This window comes from Urocitellus parryii, chromosome 1 (genome assembly GCF_045843805.1).
Source record: "Urocitellus parryii isolate mUroPar1 chromosome 1, mUroPar1.hap1, whole genome shotgun sequence".
Lineage (NCBI taxonomy): Eukaryota > Metazoa > Chordata > Mammalia > Rodentia > Sciuridae > Urocitellus > Urocitellus parryii.
In genome coordinates this window covers 112,173,743-112,190,906 of record NC_135531.1, presented here as the reverse complement: position 1 = coordinate 112,190,906, position 17,164 = coordinate 112,173,743, and the positions used below count along the sequence as shown (strand labels likewise).

Here is a 17,164-nt window from a genome sequence, read left to right as displayed (position 1 = left end):
TGAGCAAGACTTGGTTTCTGGTGAAGGCCCACTCTCTGCTCATAGATGGAAGCTTTTAGCTTCCATGTAAGGAAGAGAAGGAAATTATTTGTGTGACCTTTAATAAAGGAAGGGCACCTGTTCTGTTCCTGAGGCTCCACCTTCATGATCTAAGCCTCTCCAAAAGGCCCCAACTCCCAATACCATCACACTGGTGATTAGATTTTAATATAAGTCGGCAGACCCATTCAGACTATAGGGTCACTGCCATCCAAAGTGGCTATTGCCACCCTTATGGAATACACCGGCTCCTGTGGATTTTTGTTTTGCTTTGTTTTCTATTTTGAGACAAGGTCTCACTAAATTGCTAAGGCTGATCACACTTGTGATCCTCCTACCTCAGTCTTCCAGTGGCTGAAATTACAGTCATGCTCTACTACAACTGGCTGGCTCCTGTGAATTTTAAGGTCACTTTAGAGTCCAAGTGGGTTTGCCTATAGCCACCCCCTTCTCCCCACCAGTCTTTGCTAGCCAACCTTCTAGAAGCATAGGTTAAGAAACTGTTCTTTTTTTTTTTTTTTTAAATTCTCTCATATTTTACCTCTGCAGTTTCAGGGTGATTAGCAACTAAAGACACAAAAATTGTTTCTTTGGTACAAACAGGTTTGACAACACTTTTATTCTCAAATTTAGTATCTACATTTACTGAGTTTGTGAAAGTCTCTTGACATAAAATAGATAACATGCATAATAATAGCTTTTAGTAATACTGAGATTGAAACTGTTTTGTCTATGCTGCATCATAGCTGAAACTATCATTGGAAAGGTAGAACAATAAGTGTGGATAACATAAGGAGAAGGAAAATGCAGATACGTTCTTCTATTCATTCTTGCCTGGTCATTAAATAAAAGTCAAATTCTGGTTTTCATTTGTTTCTGGTAAATACTTAGGAATACAAATGCAATTTTTTTACTGGCAAAAAGGAAAAAGGTCTGTGGGCTAAATTCTGAAAACTATTTACATAATGATTTCCTGTTTGATACCTTTATTTTCTTTGTGCAAATTTTACAAATTTTAGTTAGTTATTTAAACAAACTTCTGCCAGAAACCAAGACAAGATGGTTAATTGCATCTGCCAACAGGGAAGCAACATAAGAAATTGAAATTTCCCTTCTTAAGGCAACAGTCAGGTAAATACATTAAGCAGTCTGCTAAACCATCTTCTCCAATCTAAGCAGAATAACTAAAGATATTTGCTGAATTTTAATGTCTCAAATTCTTGTTTTGACATCCCATCTTCAGGGCATCATGTTTTATAAACAGTCTGAACTCAAGTAATACATTATCTCTTTGAGATTTAGAATTTCTCTCAAGAAAACATGTAAATTTTAGTAGCCAGAACATTTTCATCTTTGCAGATTACAGAAGTAGAAATGAAGCTAGTGCTTTAATAATGCTTTTAATTATGTCCAATCTATTTACTAATGTGAGAATTTGCTGAAGAATTGAATAATATATTGCTACCTAATAGGCATAGACTTTTACTCTGTCTCACTATTGGATCAACATTCACTAAACCGTGCAATGATGTCAAAGTAGGATTTTGCAGTATATTTTGTTTGCCTTAGCCAACTTTTAATCTAAACTATTGGGGGAAAGTCAGCACTCATCCAATATGTCTGCATGCTTTTGACTAGTTAACATGTTAAGAAAGGGCTGTGTTGTCCAACTATTAGATAAGCTTTCTGGCAAAGAAAAAATATTTGTCTATGAATCTGTGGGTGAAATGTTTCCAAAAAGAAATTATAAATGGCTCCTATTTTAGGTCTCTTCTATTATGAATGACAGGTTTAACATTCTTAGAACCTTAAGAATATAATGACTACGTCTTTAAAAGCCTCTAGGGATTTCTGTACATTAACGAATCAGAGTCAGTAAATTATCTATAAATTAATCTTTCTAAACAGATTTGCACCCTTTTCAATTTGAAAGCTAACTTCTGAGTCTCCACTTCAGCAACTCATATCTGAAGAGCCTACATCTGTAAAAACATTTCTAATGAAAACACTGACAACCCCCAGAGAAGCAAATAAAATGAGATTTAAGTATATAGCAGCTTTTCCACAGTTACATTCCTAACAATAGTGGATTCTAATTTGATGCCAAACAGAGGTTATATAACAAAATCAGAGAGCATGAGCAATCTCGTTCTTTTGATCTCAGTGAAAAATTGAGGTACTTAAGTAGTTCTGTCTCTATTTTCCCATTTTCATCAAGATGGATGAGTTACATCTTTGTCTTCCAAATCATGGAAGCAGAGGGTCTACTGGTTACCAAGAAATATCATTGTTCTCTAGAGCAGGTAACAGAAAAAGAACACTGTAGAGTCTGGGTTGCCAGGGCAATACTGTAACTGCCAAAATACAAATTTCAAAGATAGATTTAAATTTTCATGTCACAATTAAAAATTACTCAACCCAAGACTTCAGTCAACGTTCTCAAATACACTAACAATGCCACAACCAATAGTGGCACTACCTACCACCAACAAAAGATACTAAGCCTCATTTAATTTCAGACTTGGTTAAAGGTGCTACACACATGAAGCATCTTTGACACCATCTTCAGGTTGGCCTGACAGGCAACCCTTTGTACGGAAAACATTCAGCATGAAAATGCTGGATAGGCGGAGTTGAGGCAAGGTTTGAATCAACTTTCTTTCCCATTGTGGTAAAACATACAATGTTAAAGTTATTTTTTTAACTATGTTAAGTGTGTAATTCAGTGGCCTTAAGTACAAACAGTGTTTTGCAGCCAGTTCTATCCATAATCCAAAACATTTTCATCATCCCAGACAATCAGTACCCACTAAGCAGTAACTCCCCGACTCCCCACCCGCTGGTAACCTCTATTCCATTTTCAGTCTCTATGAATTTAAAGCACAATGTTTGAAAAAAGCAGGATAATCTAACAGAACCCCTTACATTCAAAAAGATGTGACCAGTCATAATACAAATTCATAAACCTATCAGTGAGGCCAGGAAGCCTATTTGTCCTAGCACCCCAGTCATCAAAAATTTTTGTCTATTTTGACAGGCAGACCATAGATGATCTTTTATTTATTTATTTATGAATTTACCAGATACTGTCATACCTGTATGGGTTTTGCATACACTGATTCAACGGCCTGAGGATTAAAAATTGTTCAAAAGACATTGTGTCTATAATTGAATGTACATGCACTTTTTTCTTGTCATTATTCCTTAAATGATGCAGTATAACTATTTACATAGCATTTACACTGTATTAGGTATTATAAGTTTCTTTTTAAGAGATGACTTAAAATATATGGGAGGATGTGTGTAAGTTATATGAAAATACTACATCATTTTATATAATGGACTTGACCATTTGTGGACTAATCCCCCATGAACACTGAGGGACAACTGTACTGAGTGCCTACAGGTGGCAGGCAGTATCTTAGTTCTAGCATACAGCACAAAGCAAGACTTGGTCTCTGCCCTCACAGGACTTGCATTCTGGTCAACTGTTTCCTATTACCCACAAACTCTCTAAAATGTGGAAAAAGTATGCAATTTTGATAAGATACCAATGGCATGGCATTTGCTTTGTATCAGCAATACATTTCCAGTATCAGATGTGTCAGAAATGTTACAGCAGAAGCTTATCTACTTTTCACTATTATTTTTGACCAACACTTTTGCAGATGATAGATAAAACAGTTGAGCCTATTTTTAATTGATGGTACATGTTATGACCTTACGTTGTCAAAGTAGGATTTGTGGATCTATTTAATTCAACATCTGAAAATCATATAAATTTAAAAATATGAAAAAGTTAAATAAAATATTATATAGTATAGAAACTAGTAAAATTATACTTTTCTTTTGGATTCCTTTTATATGAAATGTCTAAAATAGGCAAACTCATAGAGACAGAAAGTAGCTTAGTGGTTACTAGAAATAGAAGTAGGAAAAATGGGGAGTTACTGCTAATGAGTACAGAGGATTTATTTTGGGGTGATGAAAATATTTTAGTGGTAATAGTGGTAATAGTGAACAACCTAGTGAATATACAAAAAATGAAAGTATACAAAAATACTTAAAATGGTGATTTTAAGTGGTATATAAATTATAACAACTTTTTAAAAAATCATATTAAGTAGCCAGTGAATTAGACATGATAGTAGTGAAACCATGTTTTTAAAGTCCACATATAAGCTACCAGATGGCCTGACCTATAGACTGTAAGAACCAGGTGAGTGCATTCTGAATTGGCTGCAGACAACTAATATGTACTAGAACGGTCTGTGAACTCAGATTCAGGCTGGGAAGTATCTGCATGGGGCAATATGAAGGGGAGAAAAATTGTCTCATTAGGCTAGACTGCCACCTCCTCAGTTTATGCAGAGCCCATATATATATTTAAATCATACAAAAACACCCACATCTGCTTGCAGCAACATTGAACTCAAATCCAGACAGAAATTGGTAGATATCCTGTAAAGGAACTCTTAGTTTAATGTGGACATAGCACTGTTTACACTTTGCAGACATGATACACCTCCTCCCATGTAGTACATGCCAGCCTTAGATGTGGTAACTTACAGATTTTATACATGAAAAATAATCATAGAAATTTTAAAGGCGAATTTTATTTACCTTAAAATATATGATAAAAGGTCTCCTGTTACATGTAGTACTTAAGAAATTTGTTTACCACCTACCTATCCAGTGTGGGTCATACTTGTTAACACTTAGGCATTGACAGCAATGTGGTGTAAAATTGTAAAATGCCACTTACAACTAGAATGGCTATCACTGGAAAACTGCAAAAGGTTTTTTTAAATTTCAGACACTCCTAATTTTAAGACATATAATAAGTATCTGTAATGTAATTACATAAGAATAAACAAAAATATAGTGAGTTGAAACAGGAACAGCCAAGCACTTTTCCCAGTGTATTTAGAAAAAAAATCAAGACCACTTAAGAGTTTAAAGGTGCATACAATTATGATTTTATTTGTTAAATTACAATAGCCAAAAGATGGCTTTACAGAAGGCAAAATAAACCACACGTACACTTTAGAAAAGTCCTTTTTGTTTCTTTAAATCTAAGGCCCCCTCTAGTGTTTGAAAAGTTACAAGCATCACACAATACAAACGAAGGGTAAACATTCAACAGTATTTACCAAGACCTTTCAAAACAAAAAAAATACTTTTGTTCCATTTATGTGGCCCAAAAATCAATGAGAGAAAATATCTAACCATAATTAATATTTCAAATTCCTGCTATGATTAATTGATTCATTATTCTCTCATTCAGTAACTTCTTTTATTTATTGCTGGGTTGTTTTTAGAATATTAATACACTTAAAAAGGGGGAAAATCTAATATGCATAGGGACTTTAATTTCTCAAACAAGAAATGTACTCTGTTGAAATCACAGAAAAGTAATGTTATCAAATGGCTGATTCTGCTTTTACTGAATATTGGTAAATAATATATACTTCCTAGAGTATAAACTTATTATCTGGCAATCAGAATTTTTAAACTACTTATTTTAAGACCCAACCTAATCTGTGAATTTGCTAGCAAATCTTTTCAGTACTGTGTAAAAGAAGGTGGACAGTGTTGCTTTGAGGACATATGTTGGCTCTGAAGAATATGATGTAAAGGAACTCTTAAAAATTTATATAGACATGACACTACATAAATCCACTGACATCTCATGTGCTTTTGAAAAACTGATTAAAATTAGAGGGAGTAAAAAATAGTTTAGTTTCACTGTTTTTATAGCTAAAATATTTGTGTCTGTTTCCATATTCTATTAGAGAAGATTTAACAGCTCATATTTCTATCCCTGGAAAATAAAAGCTCTAACAAAAAAAAAAAAAATAGTGCATTCTTGAGCAGGAGACTGACAGAGAAAAAAGCTATTACTTCATGTTCTTAGATGTTGAATACACTGAAAACTTGAAAATTCAATAGTTCAAACAAGTTTAATCGTTATTAACTGTATTTAAACAAATGAATAATGTCACCCAATATGTCATATGGCTTCTCGGCACTGATACCACTTGTTTTCAAATTTGTCATTTGCAGATATTACAAGTTAAGAAAAAATGGTCATCTAAAATGAGTTAAATAAACCCACCTACATTTACAAATGCCTCAACTTTTAAGATATTTACATTCAAATTGGAACAGGACACAGCATTGTTAAAGTGCAATGTATACTCTTTTGGCGCATTATGAAAAAAATATATATATAAAACTGGAAATTATTACAGTCATTTCTCCAAGAACAAACTTAGTGAAAAGCTGTTTTGAAAGCTAGCCATCAGATTATAAACTGAGAAACACTGAAAAGTCATTTAAAATGACTATATAAAATGCAATTACAAATAAAACCAGTATGGGAGAGGTAGCATAAAGTTAAACCAAATAAATACTATACAGTAACATACAAAAATTATGCTTATAAAAATTGAAAATAGCATTTTAAAATACCAATTTTCCTCACTTTTGAGAATTTTACAATAAAATTAAAATTTAGAACTGGAGTCTTTATAAAGATTTTCCAAATGTTATTAATTACTGGCATTGTTTTTAGCCAGAACCTCTCTGATCTGTCGGTCAAGTTCGCTTATTATTCGATCTTCATGATTATACACACCCGTTCTCATCAAAGTATCCCTTTCTTCTATTAGACGAGTCAAATAATCATCCAAACCTTCTTCCAGCATAGAGCCATGTGGAACATCCATTTTTCCACTTGCAATCTCTTTGGAATCCTGGTACTGTTTTTGTTCTTGTTGTCTTAACCTGAGAAGTCAAGAACAAATGCTACTCTAGAAGGCAAAAAATAGTTTCGATTTCCTTAACAGCACTATTTAAAAACAAGATGATTCAATGATAAAGCTTTAGTAATAATTTTAGAAAGAAAACAAAAATCAATGTATCAGCCAGGGGTGGAGGTGCATACCTATAATCCCATTGGTTTGGGAGGCTGAGGCAGGAGAATCTCAGGTTCAAAGCCAGCCTCAGCAAAATGCAAGACGTTAAGCAACTCAGACACTGTCTCTAAATAAAATACAAAACAGGGTTGGGGATGTGGCTCAGTGACCAAGTGCCCCTGAGTTCAATCCTCGGTTTCAAAACAAAAAAAAAGAAAAGAAAAAAAAAAAAAAAACCAATGTATCATTTGGCTAGTCAGAGTTAACATATTTATAAAAGGCAGTTTAAAAAAACAAGTTTTTTGAATTATAAAATACAAAATTCTAGAAATCTTACAGCTGTATAAAAAACAATCTGCAACAATCTCATCAAAAGATAATCAAAATAAGTAACATTTTTTCTGTATTTTTACTTTTAAAAATGTACATATGTACTTTAAAAATGTTTTCTAAAAAATTAACAATATATATGCAATGATGTATACTATTTTCCCCTTATTTTTATAGTGAATGTTTTTCTACAACATTAAGTTTTCTTCTAAATGGCTTAATAATGTTCCATCATCTAGATGTACCTTTAATCATTCTTCATTATCTTTATATTGTAATTAAAGCTTTGTTGTTTGAATATTAAATTTTTCTCTAAATTCAATCAACAAAGTTATTTATACCAAACAGTTTTGGTGGATACGGCCTTGAATCAAGAAGAAAAGGCCATACTATCATTGAGCTTATATTTAATTACTCAGAAAGTTAAATTCTATAAATGTCAGATTCAAAGGACATATACACTTGAAAGTTCTATATGGATGTCTTCAAGTTATGTTTTTAATGACTTCCTTTGGAGATGAGGACAGGAAGCAGATGCTGCTCTAGAATCTGGGTATTTCCTATAGAATACTGTTGATCACATTGCCCTGAAAATGGGGAGATAATAATAAACCAAATTTGGGTATGGGATATATTTTAATTTAGAATGTGTAGTTAAGATTCACTTTATAGTTCTCTAATAATTGGCTACAGAAGGTTGAAATTTCAACTATTCCTAAAATCCATCTTGATAAGATAAAGCAGTTGAATCCAAGTCTCTGCTGTGATACGATCTTCAGAATAAATAAGCCTAAAAGAAGCAAACCCACTTCTGAATTTGCACAAGGGGTTGGGGGGAGGGAGGAAAAACCAGTGAGGAGTGAATTCTGCTCTAAAAGAGCAAGAAGACTGGACTCCAGAGGACATGACAATGGGCAACAACTCTGAAACATGCAAATCCTACAGTTCCTCAGGAAAGAAAAGGAAACTGAAGTATACAGTCCAAGGACACCAAATATCTTCATCTGTTCTCACAGAAAAAGTCTAAATAGGGAGGGGCACTGTTAATAAATGGTTAATGAGATACTGGTACTATTTTTTTTTTCCACTGATTTTGAGCAATGCATGTGGATGGGTAAGGGTAGACATCTGAATAGTTGTTTCCTCTATCTGAATTCTTATAGCCACCTTTGAGAAAGGAGTTCTTTCGGCAAATTAACAACACCCAATGCCACACTATGTACCACAAAATTTAACCACTTACCACTTCTGTTTATGCATAAAGGACAAATGCAATTTTTACAAAACTGATAGATTATCTCTATCAAATATTACTAAAATGAAAAAAAAACAAATCATCAGTCATGATCATAATGGAATTTTAGAACTTTGTAGCTCAAGAAACTATGAAAATTGGAAACTTGGATAACATTTCTGACAAATGTGCTATGTCTAGATTCCACTCACATACTTCCTGCCACAAAGAACCTTCTGCTTTGTAGACCTGCTCTGTTAGAAAGTTCCTTCTTGTATTGAACTTAGCATTTTCCTTTATACTTTTGTTCTGCCCAAGAGGAAAATCCTACTTACCTCTTTCTAATATGGTAGCCTTCCAGATAATTGCCTAATAGTTCTCATCTCCAAGTTTAGTACCCTTCACTCTTCTAACCAATTGGATGACATTACATAAAACTGCTTGCTACCCTGGCTACATTCCACTGGAAGATTTCTAGGTAGCTGATTTCCTTGAGAGTGTGTGTTACATTGGTAAACACCTTAAAGAGGATTTTTGCAGTGCTGAATACTGAACACTATTTCTCTTACTGACCTTTGGCAGCCAAGTCACACTGTTAGTAGTGGCCACTTAAGTCCCCCTAGGCTTCCTCATATGAACTGTTTTACTGTCTTGCCTATCATTTAGGCGATTTTTCTTTTAATGTGTACAAAAGACTCAAGTCTCTAATATATTTAAATTGCTAATTTCCCTGTATCCTAATTTATGAAGACATTAGTAATATTTAATTTGTTATGATTTTCAAACTTGATAGGCAAAAATGATACCTTCATGTAAGCCATTAAAACAGTGTTTAGCACATAGCAGTTTTTTGGTTCCATATTATACATAACAGTGAAGCTTTGGAAACAAGGATTATGTTATAGTTCATTAATCTACAGCATCTTCCAAGTCTACAACATTGTAGACCAAATAAATATTTGTTAACAAATCTATGCCAAAGACCATTGTACTATTTTCCCCATGAACATAGCTGTATCAAATCTATTTAGCTCTCCTATTGCCACTCATAGTACTAACACTTTAAAATTATTTTTGTGTGACTATTTCAAGATTATTGCTAACATTGACTAAAAGGAGTTTTAAAATATAAGACATTTCCAATTTAATTATTAACATCAGTGATAATAGCTCTTATTTATTGAGCACTTTGTGTCAGGAGCTGTTTTAAGTGCTTTATGTATCCTTGTCTCACTTTTTAAACCTTTAAGACAATACTTTGAGGAATCTATAATCCCATTAAAGATGAAAGAAATTAAATACTTAAATAACCCTTTCAAGGTCATGAAGCTAGTAAATCTTAGAGCCAGAGTTCAAATCTTATTCAAGAGACAGTATTTTTAACTACTATTCTATACTGTTATTCTTTGTAGTATCATTTCATCTTAATCACAACTTTAACAGCGTTTCATGTTAAAAAAAAAAAGTTACTAAGCAGCAGCACAAAAACTATTTACAGTAGCTACCCCTTATTCACTGTTTCAGCTATCCATGGTCAACAATGATCGGAAAATATTAAACACAAGAGCCCAGAAATAAGTAATTCATAAGTTTTAAACTGCATACTATTCTGAGTAGCATGATAAAATCTCAGGCTATCCAGTTCATCTTGTCTAGGGACATGAATCATCCCTTAGTTCAGTTTTATTTACTACCTGCATGTTACTATCCTTCCTAGCTGTCAGACCCACCATCATGGTAACCCAGTATCTATGTTCAGTGAGTGCTACACATAAGCCTAGTTCTACCACAGTTCTCATGCAATCTACCTCACTTCATCTCATAATGTAGGCACCGCGTCACCTCACATCATCACAAGAAGGATGAGTATAGTACAACAAGACACTTTGAGAATGAGATCACATTCACGTAAGTTTCATTATGGTATGCTATCACAATTGTTTTATTAGCTATTGTTAATCTCTTTACTAATTTATAAACCTTACTGTAAATATGCATAGGAAAAACAGTATATGTAGGGTTTTGTACTATCTGCTGCTTTAGGCATTTCCAGTGGGCGTTTCCTGGGATGTACATCACTTGGACAAGGGTACACTACTATATAGTCTCCCCTCCTACTCCATGTAGCTGTATAGTCTTTCTAGAAGGTAATTTGTGTGGGGGATGCTTTTTAGCTTAATCTATCTAGTACATTTATTTATTTATTTTAATATTTATTTTTTAGTTTTAGGTGGACACAATATCTTTTTTAATGTGGTGCTGAGGATCGAACCCAGTGCCTCACGCATGCCAGGCGAGTGCGCTACCACTTGAGCCACATTCCGAGACCCATAGTGCATTTATGTTACAACACAGCACACACTTTGTTGGCTTGGACTGCCAAAGCAAAATACCATTAGACTGAGTAGTTTCAAAAACAAATTTATTTTCTCACACTTCTAGACTAGAGTTTAGAAGTCCAAGATCAAATTGTTAACATGGTTAGTTTCTAGGAGGCCACTTTCTTGCTTTGTCTTCATATAATACCAGGAGAGGGGGAGAAAAAGATCAAGCAAGCTCTCTAGTGTCTCCTCTTATCAGAGCATTAATTCTATTATGAGAGCCCCATCTCTAAATTCCATCAAATAGGAGGCTTAGGACTTCAACATATGAATTTTGGGGGACACACTTATACACACATGTATTTGATAAAAGTATCTATCCCATATCTTTACGTTTAAAAACTGCAATCACTACAGAAGTGGGTTCAGGGGTTTATTCAGAAGATAAATGAATAAATATCAATTTCAAAGGGCGAACTCTAAGTGTCAAGCTTATAGGGCTCAATCTGAACCACTGTTGTTCTCTTTTATTCAACAAATATTTATTTGATGTCTACAATGTTATAGACTTGAAAGATGTAAAACATCTGTGAATTATAATACCATCCTTGCCTACCAAAAATTTGCCACCATATATATCATTGAAACCAAAGAAACGCTATGTACTATACACTGTTTTGGTGACTTAAAAATACCATTTTTGCCTGTCACTTTGAAGACCATACAAAATTTTATCTTACCAATGTCTTAATACACTTTATGTAGGATCTACTTTATTCTTGAGGAATCTAAAGTTATTTGTTTCCTGGACTGAATGACCCAATTAAAAAGTTATCCTATTAGAACTTTTGTTTTTGTAAGAGAAAAATAATCTTTTAATCATATACCTGTTCAATTCATTTCTTATATCCAACAATTCTTGTCGTTCAGTTTTTACCGTATCTTTTTCCTCGGCAGCCAGGTACCGCAGTCTCATCTGTTCCAATTCCTCTTGCTGTTTTTTAAGACGAGCCATTTGAGTTTCTTGTTCTCGCTTGAAAGAAACAAAGAAAGAAGCCAGACACCTAATATCAGGAATATATATATTTCATGTGACTTTCACTTGTGATTATAAACCAACTTGAGAATAATGCATGATGCAGTCATTCATTGCCAACTCTGAGTCATATACAATCTAGAAATGCTCAAGTTCTTTCTAAATATCCTTGTATTTCTTTTTGTTATTGTAATAATTCATGGCTCAGTTGGTGAGTGAGGTTAGCTGAATATCATAGATAAACAGGAGTTGAATTGCTACAGGGACCAGTGGTAAGATCAGTATCTAAGAAATGGTTAATTATACAAAGATGTACCTAAAAAAATTTAATAACTGTCCCTGATCATTAATTCCAGTCCCATCTCAGTTAACATGGCTTTCTACTCTTTTCTCTAGGCTCATACGGAAATCTATATACATAGATTTTTCTTTTTAAACAAAAATGGAATGAAACAATATAACTCATCTTGTATATTTTTTAAAAAAATTAGTAATTCTTCCAGATGACTAGATAAAATATTTAATAAATATGTAACATTCCACAGAATGGATAGTCCATGACTTATTCCACCCATCTCTTAATAACAAACTTTCAGTACCTCAAAAAATGATGCAATAAAATACCCTATCATCTAACATAGTTAGATCATAAATCTACATATCTCTTTAGAGACAAGTGCTTTTCCCTCTTAAACCTCAGGAAGGAGGGCTGGGTCAATAGGTATGGCTCATATATTTTTTAGAAAATTTATTTATTGAATTATAACAAAGAACAGCCAGAGCACAAGTGTATGTTTTGCTAATTTTTCACAAAATGAGCCACTCTCAAAATCATCATCCAAATGAGGCTAGAAGTCCCTCTGTGGTTTTCCTCCCTGTCACTCATCTCTCACACCTTCCCAAAGATAATTACTACCCTAATGCTAACATCACAAGTTTTGACTGCTTTGAGTTTTATACTGAATTATACAATATATATTACTTTGTGTTGGGCTATTTTCACTTAACATTGTTTTAAATTCATTTCTATTGTTCTGTACAATTGACATTCACAGTATTATGTAGCATTCCATTGATTAAATATATAATTTATTCACTGTACTGCTTAAGGACATTTGGGAAGTTTCCAGTTTTGAATTACAAATAATACTGATGTGAAGATCACAATATGTGTTTTTTGGTACTCATGTTGCCTGCATTTCAGATTGGGTACATACCTAGATTCAAACTTGTGGGACAGAAGGCATGAAAATTTCAGCATTAGTGTATATTGCCAAATTGTCTCCAAAGTAGTCATGCCAATTAATATTTTCTATGAATGTTCAAGTGCTCCCTTCTTTTGCCAACACTTGGTAATGTCTCTCTCCTTTTTTTTTTTTTTTCATTTATGTAGTGGTAGCTCACTGAGATTTTATCTTACATTTTTTCAAAGACCATTGAGATTGAACTCATTTTAGTAATTTTAATGGCATTTGAATATCTTTGTTTATAAAGTTCCTATACGAATGCCTGGCACTTTCCCTACTTGGTTGTCTATTTTGTGTTCTTTTCTTTTCTGAGGTACTCGGGACAGAACTGAGAGCCTTGTACATTCTAGGCAAGTACTCTTAACACTAAGAATATTCACTACTGGTGGAAATTGTTTTCCAAAATGGTTGAGCCAATTTTCAGTCATCGAATATTAAGTGAAATTTTAAAAATGAACATATGCTATTTCCAGCAATTTTTTAAAAATATAAACACTTTAACTCATATAAGAAATATTCAGCGTTGTCTTAATATAAAAAAGCCTAGAAAAAACATGTGCATTAAAAGAAGGCTGTATGAAATGTAGTATAATTAAACAGAATGATTCCAGAAAGATTAAAAACATGCAAAATTATGCATCAGTTACAGTATACTTTTAATATGTCTTGTATTATAAAATTAAAGGCAGATTTATAGGAAATACTAAATTCAGAATAGTGGTCACCTCTGCAAAGGAAGAAGACACAGTTGAGAAAGGCAACAGAGAGCTTCCAAAACATTCATAATGCTCTCTTGCTTTAACTAGAAGGTTGGTGGGGGAGGGCATAAGAATCCTGTCTTTGGAATGTATTTCTCTTAAGAAGTTAATTATATGAAAAGAAAGGGGGCTGGGGATGTGGCTCAAGCAGTAATGCGCTCGCCTGGCATGTGCGGGGCGCAGGGTTCGATCCTCAGCACCACATAAACATAAAATAAAGATGTTGTATCCAGGGGAGGGGGGATAGTAGGAGATAGGAAAGGTAGCAGAATACAACAATTACTAATTGGGCATTATGTAAAATTGTGGATGTGTAACCGACGTGATTCTGCAATCTGCATTTGGGGTAAAATTGGGAGTTCATAACCCACTTCAATCTAATGTATGAAATATGATATGTCAAGAGCTTTGTAATGTTGTGAACAACCAATAAAAATTAAGAAAAAAAAAAGATGTTGTATCCACTGAAAACTGAAAAATAAATATTAAAAAATTCTCTCTCTCTCTAAAAAAAAAAAAGAAAGGAAAATATCTGGACAAATATACAAGAAATTATTATCTCTGTCTGAAGAGGAGATAAGAGTTTTGGTGACTTTTATTATGGTGCTGCAAAATTTATACTTTTAAAAATGAGCAAGAAGAATGACTGCAAGCAGCAAATGGAATAAAAGTCAATTATTTATAAATTTTTTTTCACAAAACTTGAAGCATTTTTATTCTAATATGCACACACAAAAATCTTTCAAGTGCCCTGAATTTTTAATCAGGTATACAGTATTAATAATCATAATACATGCAAAAATTAGAGGTTAGTGAAAGAAACCCTCTCCAGGTGCTCTGGGTTAAAGGCTCCTCAATCAAGTGAGTATAATCTTTATTTTGCCTTGGCTGCCTATAAATCCAGAAAAGAGATGTAAACATACATACACTAGACTAAACAGCGGCTAAAAAGTGGCCACTACTTGCTCTCCCACTCACACATACCATGTAAGTCTGTGGGAAAAAACTTACAACTAAACTAAGGAACTCAAGTAAAGTTTTCTGAAAATAACCCAGAGCTGACAAGTCAGTAGGAGGGCCTGGATGGTTTCAAGACACAGTTTTTAACCAAGACTTGGACCTCCAACTGTTTTCTTAAACAAAGATTTACATCCTATCCTTGGCTAAATTACTTATAAATTAATCAAATTAATTACTCTGAGTGGATAAGCAGGAGGCTGGACAAGATAGTGCTGATGTCAGTCGATGAAGTCTGTGTTGTTTTAACTAAATATATCAGCTTAGTTTTAAACAGATCTACTGTGCACAAATATGGTAAAAGACCCACATCCTACCCAAAATCTTAGTTCTGTTTTCTGTCCTGGAAACAAACACACCTAGTTTTAATATACCTGACATAATAAAAATATTACATTTTCTGCAACAACAAATTCATATTTTATAACAATGATTCGTTTATTTTAAAAAGTAGTGGCTTTTATTCTGCTTACAAAACCATATATTAATGTATCCAGAAATGTTTTTTAGGTTAATATGTAACTAGTTAGAATGTATGTACTAATGCAGATAATCAACTCAGGTATTTGTAGATCAATTTAAGCACTTGTTTGATTTTAAAATATTTCTACTCCATTTTTATAAAGAAAGAAAACTAAACTGCCCTCTAAATGTCTAACAAGTAGAACTTTTAACTTGGTCGCAAGATACCACACCCAGAATGTAAGGATATCATTTCCTTGTTTTCTAAATCAGGACTTATTTTATGTTATACTTATTTATATTTTACAGCTGCTGCTGTTCCAGTTACAAAAGAAAAGCTTCACAAAGCTTACAACTTGGAAACACAGACTTTTATGGTTATGAATCAGAAGGAAAAATTTTTCTAAATGATTAGAAGGTCATGATTTTTTAATTCACAAATTGACTATACTAGGTCACCTTTGAGTAATGGAAATCTCTGTTTAAACATTCTTTTGGCAATGGGCATCAAGAATTAGATCTTATTTCCAAGCTTTACCAGCTGGGTTTTGTCATTAACATTTATTAACAATCTAAGATATAGCTTTCACCGTCTAATCCGTATTACAAAATGTTTTGTATGGCCCTCCAGAGGGTTTTGATGTGACAAATTACTGGCAGAGATTATAGCCCCGTGGCTGTTCACCAGAGGCAATGTAAAATTAACATGGTACTAATCCAATTTAAACAAAAAGTTGCACAAACAGTTCTATGAACAAAAGCAGATAGACGATTCCTATTTTATATTCAAACACAATAAATGTATTTTAATACAAAATATCTAGGGAAAAATTTAAGTAATTTACACACACATCAAATGTGCCAATTTGATGAAGTTATTAATTTAATTTTCCAAAAGCAGAGGCAGTACACAATTCATTCTGGAAATCCTAAGGTGCATTACTTTTCTCATTAAATTAATGATTCCTAGTGACCTAAACATTTGTTTACAATGTTGCTTCTAAAGCAGAAATTTTGTGGGATAAGGAATAAAACTGATCTTCAATGAGAAAACAATTAAAAACATTGAATTCAAAGACTGAAACTGTTACTGTTATTTTCTTCCATGGAGTACTGGTATAAGTTTTGGAGAACCACTAATTTACATTGTTTTCTTTCCTTAATATATTTATAGTAACTGAGGAGAAAGAGGACATCTGAATTTTTGTGACATCCTCTCTCATTAGGAACAAATAGCTAAAAATTACCAATGATTTTTGAGCTAGAGGGTAGAAAATAAATAGAACAAATAAATAAAAATTGGACCAAAGGGAAAGATCTAGAAGATAACAAAATGTATAAGGATGCATATGTCAGAAAGGAGTTTTTGGCAGGGAGCCTTTCATACTAAATTTCCTTTTAAGAGAGACTACTACCTCAGTATCCCAGTGTAAAGTAAGCAAAGAGCCATGAATTTCAGTGATTCTACTAAAACATTATTTACTTATATTTTCAAAACTACCTCAGTGGTGAAACCAGTGTAATCTATAATATGTACATGTGAACAAGACTTAAAAATCCATTAAAGTAAAAAATTCTTGCATTGATATTTCTTAATAAGAAATGTCAAATTATGAATGAAATTGTTCAATACTATTAATGATTATTCATTTCTCCAAAGGAAATACCTTAATACCTAATACTGTTGAAACTATTTTAGTAATGCCTTATAATCAATTACCATTGTATTAGTCCCTTATTCACTACTCAACTTCAATGGCAGAGACTATCTTCTGCATCTTCCCTATCCACTCTGTTTTA

General features: G+C 33.1%; 1 protein-coding gene across 1 annotated transcript in view; it reads right to left on the bottom strand.

The window, feature by feature from the left end:
* Positions 1 to 5,002: 5,002 nt before the first annotated feature.
* The window catches only part of Cep120 (centrosomal protein 120), a 78,850-nt gene continuing 66,688 nt past the window's right edge, over positions 5,003 to 17,164 (bottom strand). Inside the window, exons 20-21 of the mRNA XM_026396200.2 lie at positions 11,732 to 11,877; positions 5,003 to 6,828 (exon numbers count right to left, since the gene is read on the bottom strand). Of these exons, the coding sequence (XP_026251985.2) occupies positions 6,594 to 6,828; positions 11,732 to 11,877 (381 nt within the window). The 3' untranslated portion in view covers positions 5,003 to 6,593. The remainder of the gene's footprint in view (positions 6,829 to 11,731; positions 11,878 to 17,164) is intronic.